Source organism: Vigna unguiculata, chromosome 1, assembly GCF_037176805.1.
Source record: "Vigna unguiculata cultivar grain cowpea cultivar isolate G323 ecotype 2 chromosome 1, ASM3717680v1, whole genome shotgun sequence".
Lineage (NCBI taxonomy): Eukaryota > Viridiplantae > Streptophyta > Magnoliopsida > Fabales > Fabaceae > Vigna > Vigna unguiculata.
The window spans coordinates 39,457,225-39,469,276 of record NC_140792.1 but is presented as its reverse complement, the minus strand read 5'-3'; the positions used below and the strand labels follow the sequence as shown (position 1 = coordinate 39,469,276).

General features: G+C 29.2%; 2 protein-coding genes and 1 pseudogene across 2 annotated transcripts; 1 reads left to right on the top strand and 2 right to left on the bottom strand.

The window, feature by feature from the left end:
* Nucleotides 1–785: 785 nt before the first annotated feature.
* LOC114163469 (ethylene-responsive transcription factor 15 pseudogene) lies at nt 786–1,518 on the bottom strand (annotated as a pseudogene).
* A 4,554-nt stretch (nt 1,519–6,072) lies between these two features.
* LOC114196226 (ethylene-responsive transcription factor ERF095-like) lies at nt 6,073–6,977 on the bottom strand. Its single transcript, XM_028086803.2, has one exon. It carries the CDS (start codon nt 6,897–6,899, stop codon nt 6,534–6,536), a length of 366 nt encoding a protein of 121 aa, XP_027942604.1. The 5' UTR covers nt 6,900–6,977; the 3' UTR covers nt 6,073–6,533.
* Nucleotides 6,978–10,713: 3,736 nt separating this feature from the next.
* LOC114190813 (RING-H2 finger protein ATL16-like) lies at nt 10,714–11,808 on the top strand. The gene has a single exon (XM_028079864.2). The coding sequence runs from the start codon at nt 10,714–10,716 to the stop codon at nt 11,647–11,649; it is 936 nt and encodes a 311-aa protein (XP_027935665.2). The 3' UTR covers nt 11,650–11,808.
* The last annotated feature ends 244 nt before the right edge of the window (nt 11,809–12,052 follow it).

Below are 12,052 nucleotides of genomic sequence, written 5' to 3'. Positions count from 1 at the left end.
ACATCAAAGCTTACGTGATAAGATTAGAGATGACAACGAGTCAGGTCGGACATAGATAATGCCTACTTGTTATCCGATCTAAAAACAAAATTTACCCGCTACCTGTCTATTTATCTGTTGGCTACCAATTTGAAAAATATTTGTCGATTTTCTTACGTGGAAACCTGCATACCAGCAAATATTTAATATATATATATATATATATATATATATATATATTTAATTTTCTTAAATAAAATTTTCAAGTAAAATTATAAAAAATATAATATAAATTTAATTTAATTTTAATTTTAATTAAATTTAACCAAATAAAACATAAATTAAATTTTATTTTTAATTAAATTTAACTTAATAAAATATAAAGTAAATTTTAATTTTAATTTTTTTCAGGTAACGGATACCCGTGTATATAAATATTATGATACCTGTACTCGACCCATTTATAAATAAATACTAAAGTACTTGCTACATGCAGGTAAAAAATACCTACCGAAACTAACCATCCATCATAGATTTTATCTGTGGATACCTAGGGATACAAATATTTATGTCATCTCTAGACAGGTTAATCTTATATCAAGGGCTGATTTTTGTAGTTGACTTTCAGATTTTTCTTTTATTGGCAAAGAAATAAAAATATTTTATGTATGATATTTTATTTAACTCTATTATACATTATTATAAGTATTTGTATATTTTAAATAGCAAAATATTAAAGTGACTAATAATAAAGAAAGACAATTTAATATATATCGATAATATTTAAAGAAAAATCAATGGGAGTATATCTGTTAAAAATTTTCTTTTAATATACAAAATGGAAAGAAGAAAATAAACGAATTAATAAAGGAGAGAAGCTAAAATAAAGAAGCTATGAATGAATAAGGTTTTGTAGTTTGAATCCACAAATTCAGCACCAAGAACCAGGGGAAGTGAAGGTCAAAAGTTGCTCTAGGTATTCAGGACCCAAATCCTCCAACACCAACACTGTTTCAGTAGTAGGATCCAATTTCCCTTTGCCGCAACCCCTTTTAACCTTTTTACCACAACTCCTGCTAGCCCTAGATTTGGTTCTCATCACGTGCATCCTTTTGAGTTCCAACAATGGTGAGACACCATTTCTGAGTGCCTTGAAACCCATGTCTTCCAGGGACTCCACCACCACTTGTGCTGAAAAGTTAAGGGTAGCAAGACCACCCCTTGTCAAGAAAGCTCCTTGGTCATAAGCTAAAGCAGCTTCTTCAGCACTGTCAAATGTTCCAATCCATACTCGAACACCATTTCTTGTAGGGTCTCGTATTTCTGCTGCGAATTTTCCCCATGGCCTTCTTCTTACTCCTCTATACCCTCTCTTCTCTTTCTTCGTTGATCCTATAGCTATGGAGTCCAATATGGACGATTCATTTGTTGCATTGTCGTTGAACGAAAACAACGCTTCCCAAGAGTTGAGATGGGAGAACGAAGAATTGAAATCCATTAATGAAGATGACAGATATGAATTTACCTTCTTTGTTGGTATTTATTTTTTCTACATCGAAAAATGAAGAGGCTTGAACTTTATATATGAAGTGAAAAGAGAAGGAATTTGTGGGGTGAATTAACAAATGGGTTATAAAATAAGGACGTTCAAATTGGGAGTGAATTAATTAAGAAAGGTTGAGTTAAGAATGGTGGACAAGGAGGATGGCACTGCATTTTTTTATTATGACAAGATGGTTTAGTTGAAGTAAAGAAATGTTTGGACCTAGTCCTCATTAAATTTTCCTAGGTTTGGAGTACTACTACTTTGTACTTTGCGCACGTGAGTCAAATAATGCAATTTCAAAGGATTGAAGCAAAGGTTCAATGGCAGGGAAAGGTTGGAGGAATGCGTGAACCGCGCCGCCTCATCACACGTAGAATTTTCTGTCGAGTATGAAATGACTGCGATGAAAAATGGTAGCATGAATTGGGAAGGGTTATTATAAGATTTTATTCTTTTGTTTGCATAATTAATTACGTAATTGGGTCCTTTTTTAAATAATAAATTTATGTTTAAAATAAAATATATTATATTAATTGAAAAAGTATTATACCTTCTATACTCGGCAAAATTTTAATTCACTGTATTTTACTTTCAAAATCTTTTGAACCAACGAATATATATATATATATATATATATATATATATATATATATATATATATATATATATATATATATCAGATTGTCATTTCAGAATACTTTCTATATACCTCTTCAATTCTCTTTGGACAATCATGTCTTATTCCTTAATTGCAGGACTAAATGTTACAGCATTGAATTATAGTATAGAACCTAGTAGAAATCGCAGCTTTAGTAGTTAGCGATGTAGTAAATATACATCTTATATCCCTCATAAAGGATCCATATAGACTGTATTACCGAAATCAGAATATAGCACATTGTTGGGAAACTCAATTGTGAGTTTAAATCAAATAATAAAGATGAAAAAGTTGAAGATTATATATGGAAGAAAATTTATAAATTTATTGTTTTCCAGTTTTGAATTTTATATAGTATTAATTTCTTATATATTGAACTCATGTCTTATATATTGGTTGGATCTTTTTGGTGATCCTTCTTTAAAAACTCATCATAGTATCTGAAATAATAGTTAGTTTTGGTGACATGCTCAAATAGATGTTTATATCAAAAATGTTTCTAAGGGAGAGTCAAACAAGTATGTGTCATTATGATGAACAACCGTATAAATAAGAATTACTCATTATTAACTTGAGGTTGAGGTGAAAATTTAAATAGACTCAAACATCAGGAAATATGGTTGGAAAATTCTAGTGTGAGAGTTTAAATCTCACATTAAATAAAGATGATTTTTTTTTTTTTTATAAATTTATTGTCTTAAAATTTTGAGTTAAATATAAGTTAGACTCATCTATCTTAATATTATATCTATGTAGTTATTTTCTCATGAAAGACCCATCAAAGATTCTAATACTTTCCTCGTATTTTTTTTTCTTATTGATGCCTATTTTCAACTTTAAAGAATACGCGTTTAAAGAATACGCGAGCAACTGTATATGGAATAAAACAAAAAAATTATATCTAGAAATGAAAAAGAGGATTAAAAAATATATATATTTAATTTGACGTAGTGAAAGTATGAGCATAATAAGTAATAAAAAGCTCTAATTTTTTTTTCGGGTGCTTTTATCCAAATTTTTTTATTAAAAGTAGATAGAAATAACAATAAATTGGGAGAATAGATAAATAAACAGACAAGGCGGTCAATTTTTGTTTAAATATGCTAAATGGAGTTGTTATAATTGGTTGTTAAGAAAAAATGTAAAGACTTTGACAATTTGTAATTATAGGAGGTTTAGGATGATTGGTAGTGAGATAAGGTGAATAACTCAGGGTTATTAAACGGAACCACAAGTGGGGCTTTCTAGTAATACAGGGTAGGCACAATTGTAAGGGGAAGATATTAATGATGAATTTTTTTGAAAGTATTATTGTTGGAAGTATCACATTTAATAAGAAAATTTTATAATATATAAATAGGGTGTAAATTTTATTTTACAAGTTGATTTGATGAGGTTGAGATAAGTTTAAAATTCACTTACTAACATTCTATCAAAACTAGATATGTTAAAAGTCTCATGTCTAATTTTATAACATCTAATTTTATAATATATAAGTAGTGTGCAAACTGTATTTTATAATTGTAATTATTAATTATAAATACAAAACAATTATTTCTTCTAAAAACAATTTTTGGTTGGTAGTATATATATATATATATATATATATATATATATATATATATATATATATATATATATATATATATATATATATATATATATATATAATAACATAAGGTGTAAACTTTTCATATTTTCTCTTTGAAAATATCCATCCTTAAACACAAAGCTATTATGTTCTTAGTTTGGTTTAAGTTGAGATTTGTTGCTCCATTTGTTTTTTCTTTTATAATTAGCGCAAATATTGGTCAAAGAGGTTTCTTTTATTGAGTTTAGATTCGTTGCCCCAATTGATTTTCTTTATCAGTCCAAAAATTAGGCTAAAGGATTGTTGATTTGGTAGTGTATTACTTGGTTATTGTGGATAGGTTCTTGAAACTGAGGATTGAATAATTTTTTATTTGATATCTATTAGGATTCAATTATAGATACTAATAACGATAACAATTATTTGATTTTATGCAGAGCCATGAGCTTATAATTTACAATTATTTTATTTTCTTATATTTAAATTATCTATGAAAATTTTTATAGAAAAATTATTTATAAAATTTGTAGGTAAGTTATTTACGAAATCTTTCGTAGTTGATTTATCTACGAAATATTTCGTAAATAATTCAATATTAAATGAAAAACTTTTTAACGAATATTTTTGTAGATAGTTATGGACACCTTAATTTCGTATATAATAATCATAAATAAGTTATCTATAAAATTTATTTTCATTAATAAAATTATCTATAAAATTTATTTTCATTAATAAAATTATCTATCAACATAATACTTACGAAATTTACTTTGTAGATAATTCATAGACAAATTTAAATTACTTACGAAATACTATCGTAAATAAAGATATTCTTGTAGTGTAAGTATTATCAACAAATAATATAAAATAATTATGAAGGAAAAATAATATAAAATTGAAAAGCCTATTTTATTCAACTATACTATAAAAGTACGTAACCATGGTATTTATAGACACAATTAAATAATAGAATCTAGGGCCTAGATGGTCGCCGCCATAATTTTTTTAAAATTATCCATATATTTTATTTAAAATGTTGCAGATTATACCAACACCTCTAAGACAAAATAAATTTAATTATATATATATATATATATATATATATATATATAAATATAAACAGTAGCCATAATTCGGTCGTAGTTATAGTATGCCTTTAACGTAATCCCACCAACTATTTTATTTTAATGTTGTCATAGTTAAGCGAATCTAGCGCATTTTATAGTTTGGATATACTCTATTCTTGGCCACGGGTGTAGTGTAGCCATTTCTTTATTATTTTGTTGTGCTTTATTTAAAAAGAAAACGATGGAACTCTCAATTTACACTCTGCACAATGACTTATTGGTATATAAAGAAAAAGTAACTCAAAATTGTGAGTTCAAAAGTTAAAAGATGCTAAGGTAATTTACTCAAGAAAAATTAGAATTGTTTAGGAAAATGAGATTTGAATGATGTAATAATAAATATAAAATGATATAAAAGCTTTATTTATATAAACGATGTATGTATATATCTTCGGGCATGAGTCACAGTAATACGAGGTAGATGGTTGGGGATTTGGGAGGGCATCCCTCTTTTAATAGAAGGAAAGAAAAAGAAAAAGAAAAAGAAAAATTATTTAAATAAGCTGTATGATAAAGACTCGCATTCTCGGATTTGATCCCTTTTTATAAGGAGAGAAAACCCGTTTTTTTTAATCAAATTTTTGAAATCAAACTAACATTTCATATTCAATTTCATTATCATGCCTTCTCAATGGGTAGATCAATCAATGTATTGGAAAAATATTCTAAAAAATAGGTCGTGAGGTCACTAATAGGGTCATCATGAGGATTCTTATGTGTCTTTTTTTATGAAAGCAACTCATTGTGCCTCAAGTACCATTTTGGTTACCATCATTTGAATAAGTTTTAATTTTGACAAATAAACAAACCAAAAAAACATTATTTGTGAACAAAATATAGAACTGTCAAAACGGGTAACCTGGCTTGACTCACTACGAGTTAATTATTTAGTGAGCCAACTCAATCCGACTCACTTATTAGCGAGTCAAAAAATTTGAATCTGACCTGGCCCACCACGGGTTGGTGGGTTAAATGGGTTGATTCACGAGTTCACTTAATTAAAAAAATACAATTTTTTTATTTTTTTCGGTCAAAACTAAATTATAATTCTAATTAAAATCTAAATAAACTTTATTACAATCCAAATATAAACCAGAATCACAAAAATACAAATTATTTATCTGTTGACTTAAAGAAAAAAACAATCTAACATGACCTAGATGCAAAGTTTAACTTCACAAAAAATATTTGTGTGACCCTTTATTTGTCAACTCGGCTCACCGCCAATTCAACTGGTGAGCCGGATTCTAGGTGAGTTAGGTCAAAAATCAACCCATATTGAAATTTGTAAAAAGAATTTAACCCAACCCAATCCGAACCCGTGACGAACTGGATTGATTTGCGAGTTACGATCCATTTTGACAACTATAAAAAAAACCTCACCAGAAATAAACCCTGAATAATTTTTCTCATTTATTATTAATTATCGATAAAACTGATAAATAATTCAAAACCGACGTCACTTGCATAAAAGGAAAGTTTGAATTCCCTTCCAACTATCCACTTCACATTAACGTGACGTGAAATTACTCAAATTTTATAGTCCCCGCAAAAAACCACTTCGTGCGATTGGTCTATTTAATTGAACACGAACACTGCAGACACACCATTAATCTAGGATTAAAAATGTTCCTAGTTACCCAAGTTGTGATTGATGTTTTTGTGATCACAATCAAGGAGTTCCTCCAACAATTTGTCATCGAGACACTCAAAAACCACAACTTGTTTAGCATGTTCAGTTTTTGACGATGAAGTGCAAGAAGGGTGTTCATGTGGGAAGTTGAGAATGGCCATGGCACCTCTCATTTGAAATGCAGCACGATCATAAGCTCTTGCTGCTTCCTCAGCAGTGTCAAAGGTCCCAAGCCACACGCGAGCTCCATTTCTAGCTGAATCTCTTATCTCTGATGCAAACTTTCCCCATGGCCTTCTTCTTACTCCTCTGTACTTTTTTTCCTTTTCTTCCCCTTCACTCACTTTTTCCTTTAACTCCTCCATTCTCTTACACTTCTGCTTCAATATTTAACTTCTTCGCCTTTTTATATTCCCCAAACAATCTATGTCGTCTTCACTGTTTGGAAATTTACCATGGATTGATTACATTCAATGGATGAGAAAAAAAAATGGAAATTTATCAAAGTTTATGATGCCCCATGATAGAGATTGGTTTTAGTGTTCAACGTATGTGGATCACATAGTGATCATCATCACTGCTAAAGTCATTGTTTTGGTTTCCTAGTTCTAATACGACAGAAAGTGAGATCAGAAGACCATGCATTGTGAGTTTATGATAATGCTAATAGAATCTTTATGTTGAATACATAATAGAAATGTGGTTGTAGAAAAATAAGCATGTCCACTTGTTTCCCTAAACTAATGATCCCTCTGGTCCCAACATCGAAGTGGAAATTCTCTGGGAAGATTACTGTGTTATATTAATTTAAAGGGTGGGATTGAGACGTGAAAATACTGGATTAATTTCATCACGTGGTTAAAAGTATTGTAATTGAAGAGGAACATTGAACTTCATTAGAATATCAAACAGCCATCATCTTACATCATGGTTTTAGGTTGAATTTTTGGAACTTGACCTATTCACCTTCTGGATTTGCATTATTTGATGTGGATATCAACGCAAACGTTTTCTCTGAGGACTTTTTTTCTGCAGAAAAACACATAATTATTTTCTTAATCATGGATGATTCTGACATTTTATGCCTGCATAATCATGCAACTTGGTTCATGTGGAAGAAGAATGAAAGGGAAAGCAGTTATGCATGTATTACTTGGTTTTTTTTTAGAGATTTATTAACAGGGCTGTTTTGACTAAGATGGAGTGTATAAACATCATAGTATCACATTTTTTATATAACTTCTTAATTAGTAATTAGCGCAACAGAACATCTGAGAACAGAGATGTAGACTACAATTGCACTGGCAAGGATTTAGCATCACTTACCGATGATTTTGGGACAAGATTAGTGTCACTGATGATGTCATAGGTATTCCAAACTGCTGGTAATTAAAAAGAAAGCATTTATATAACTTCTACTCGTTACTAATCTGGCAAGTGGCAAAATCATGTTCAAAATTCAAGCAGCTGTTTCATTAACTCTAACAAAAGTTATGTGTGTGTATGTTTGGATGAAAAAAAATATATTTTATATAAAAAAATTAAATATTTTACTACAAAATATTAATTGAATGAAAAATTTTAAGATTTAATAGAAGTAATTTGGTTATTTAAAACTAAATCACTTCAATAATTTTAAAATTTTATACACTTTATCTTTTAATTTTGTTAGGATTAAATATTTTTTTTCCTTAACTTTAAGTGAAAATTAAAATTGGACTCTTTGAAACTTTGATCCAATTTAGTCTCAAACTTTATAATTGCATGGATTTAACTTTTTAACTAAATTTTGTTAAATTTAGTTGACGTTTCATATATATTTCATGATAGTTTATTAACTAATATCAAATAAACTAAACAAGATTTGGTTAAAATGATTAAATTCATGTCATTCTAAAGTTGAAAAATTAAATTGGATCAAAGTTTTGAAAATGAACTAATTCTATTTTTTACTGAAAATCAAAGACCAAAATCATATTTAACTATTTCTTTTATAATTTGGTTAAAATAATTAAATTCACGTCGTCCTAAAGTTGAAAAGCTAAATTGAATCAAAATTTCAAAAATAAACTAATTCTAATTTTTACCGAAAATCAAAGTCATTATTATATTTAACTATTTCTTTTATTATCTCTGGTGAGTTCTTTGTTAATTAACCTGAGATCTATTTAACTGTCAATTTCTCTGGTTGTTATTTTGATATCAATCTATTTAAGTAATGTGAATAGAGTTTATTTCATTTAAAGTTAATCGTAATTATTTTTTATTGTTATTATTGAGATTGATTTTTTTAATGTAAATTAAAATTATTTCTCAATTGGTGTTAGTTAGAATTTTCTTTATCAATACTAGCGTAAACATAAGTGCGTGTGTGTACGCATTTTTTTCATTTTTTGAATTATATTAATAATTGATGATATTATAATGTTATTAAGTTAATAAACAAAATAAAAGTATATTTATAAAAATTAAAGTGAAATGTATGGAGAAAATATGAGAAAAATAATTGTTGATGAATAGTAGGAGAAAAAAGAAGAAGGAGATAAGTAAATAGTTTTATAAAAACTTGTAAAAGTAACGTTAATATTTTAAAATTTAATAAATAATAAAATTGTAAAGGATAAAATTGAAATTATAAAATGTGGATACAAAAGAGGGAATCCCCTTTATATATAGTTATAGATTAATTGTAGTTTTTCACTTATGTTAAACACAATTTTATCGGTTAACAATGTTTTTTTTTTTTTTACAAATATTAAGTATTAGAAAGACTTCATATTCATTAGTTTTTACATTGATATGAATAAAATTATTTTTCAGCCGAAAAAAAATAGAATTCTTTAATTAATATTATTGTGATTATTTATTCTTTAATATAGGTCAAGAATATTGCTCCGTTAATATTTGTTAAAGATTTTTAAAATAAATTTGGCGAGGCTTTACAAATCAAACTTTTTGGATAAAGATTTGCAATCTTTATTTTTGTTCGATATATGTAAAATCTATTTTTTCAATCAACAACTTGATTTAATTGTCTGTTAACATCTAGACTTGATTCACCTGTTTATTAATATTCAGTTTCCACCTTAAATTAACCTATAGAAGAGACCTAAAAATATCTCAATTCTCAATGAATACCACAAAAATAGTTATAGGTTAGAAAAGTAGCTCCAAAAATAATTTTTTCAAAAATTATTTCATCTCTCTTCCATTTGTTCCAACATTACTATGTAAAAGACTACAAGGTTTTTCTAAATTCAGAATAACATATAGTGAAGAATAACAAACGAACCCCTAACAACCCAAGACGTACGAAAATAAACATATAATTTAAAATGTTTCTGCATGTTAGGTTTATAGAGAGAGTTTTATTGGAGAGATACAACACCAATAACCTGAGCTCAACCATATAAGACATTGACATCACTTTCAACCTAAAACCTTAACAATAAGTTTATGAGTCTTTATTCTTATATAATGTTTTACTTTCTCATTTCTAACCAATATAAGACTTAGACTCACACTTAAATTACTACCATTGCACTTAAATATACATGCCTGCATATACTCATATCTAGATTACTATCACAAACCTCAATATAAAACACTAACCTTAGCATCAAACTATTTGCAATTGCTGTCCATTTTTTCTATCCACTCCAGCTTATACGGGCATACGGTCCAATAAAACCTATTTTACTTATTAGAGGTTAAATTTTGACAGCTAAGTTTAATGGTGGTGAAAAACAATAAGTCAGTAACGTTGAAGGGTTAAGCTTCGTGGGGCATTATAAATGATACATCTTATTTATTTATTATGCATCAAAGATTAAACACAATTTTTATATCACCTAATAATCTTGGTTGGGATACAGAAATCCAAAACCTATCTTTTCATTGGAAGAGAAATAACCCTCTTTGTGTCAGTCAAACCATGAACTGTGCCTCTTCGCAGATAGTAAAAAAATAGAAAATCATTTAAAAAATGTCAATGAAAAGAAATTATCAAAATTTAATCATTAAAAAATATTTTCATTTATTTTATGCCCATCACACTCTAATCAAGCTTTCTCTAAAATAAATATCACCTTTATTTCCAAAACAAGATCCTTGCATCACTAGCGAGGGAGAGAAGGAACTATCAAAATTTTTCACTTCTCTTCAATTCCAAGGTTTCAAATGGCACTCAACCACAACAAGCTGCTTCCACCCATCAAAACTCATGCTAGCACAATCCTTCACACACCAAAACCTGCTTCAAATTCTGCTTCTGCTTTACCCATACTTGCCATCATTGTTCCCACCATCTTTGTCACTGGTTTTATACTCATCACCTACTTAAATCTCGTCACCAAATGCTTCTCAAACTTGTACCTATTTCACCCCTTGAGATGGTTTTTCTCCCTCCTTACCCCTCAACATGAAGATCAAGATCCCTTCATAGCACTCTCTCCGAGGATGTGGAGCCAAGGACTTGATGAATCTACAATCAGTGAAATCCCAACACTTCAATTCACAAAAGGGGATGTCGAAAAGAACCAAAGTGTGTGTGGCTGCGTGGTTTGTTTGACTGAGTTTCAAGATCATGATATGCTGAAAGTTCTTCCCATTTGCAAACATGCCTTTCACTTTCACTGCATCGACGTTTGGCTTCAAACCAATGCCAATTGCCCTCTTTGTAGATCAAGCATTGTTTCAGGCAACACACAGTGCCCGATGGATCATATCATAGCTCCAAGCTCTTCTCCTCAGGATTCTCAATTGCTCTCTCACGTGAGCAGTGATGAGGATTTTGTTGTCATTGAAGTTGGGGAGATGCAGCAAGAAAGAAGTGACTCAAGCGAAAGAGTTGTAGAGAGTAGAAATGAGTGTATCATAAGGAAGTGTCACCATGTTTCCATCATGGGAGATGAGTGCATTGATGTTAGGAAGAAAGATGAGCAGTTTTGTATTCAGCCTATTCGAAGATCTTTCTCAATGGATTCAGCAAACGATAGGCAAGTTTGCTTGGATTTTCAGACCACCATGCAACAGAATAATAGGCCTCTAAATCAGGCTAGTGACAGTGAAGATTGCAATAGCAGAGATGGAATATCACTCTTTCCATTCCGTTAATGTAACTTATATTTTTATCTTGATCTCATTTAGCTGTAGGGAAGGTCCAGTTAGCAGTGGCTCACAGACAATAGAGAAAAAATGTGTAATGATTTTTGCAATGATGATATATGTTGAAGATCTTATATCACATATATATGGCTTGGAGAGAAGATCAAATTATAATGTACGAACGAATTCAAACTTCATCTTACAAGTCAGTTTTGTAGAATTGAGTTAGACTTATGTTCACTTTATAAAATGGTATTAAAATCATCTGAAATCTATCCTAACGAGATTTGTTATTTGTTAGACCTATCATGTCATCATTATTGGACAGCTATCAGACTATTCATTAGTATCTAGTCACACATATAATATGTATATGTTTCGGTGTGAGGATACATTGAAGATTTTACATCGG

What these genes read in the sequence shown, in the direction of transcription:
- LOC114190813 (XM_028079864.2), top strand. Translation starts at nt 10,714, where the DNA reads ATGGCACTCAACCACAACAAGCTGCTTCCACCCATCAAAACTCATGCT.
- LOC114196226 (XM_028086803.2), bottom strand. Translation starts at nt 6,899, where the DNA reads ATGGAGGAGTTAAAGGAAAAAGTGAGTGAAGGGGAAGAAAAGGAAAAA.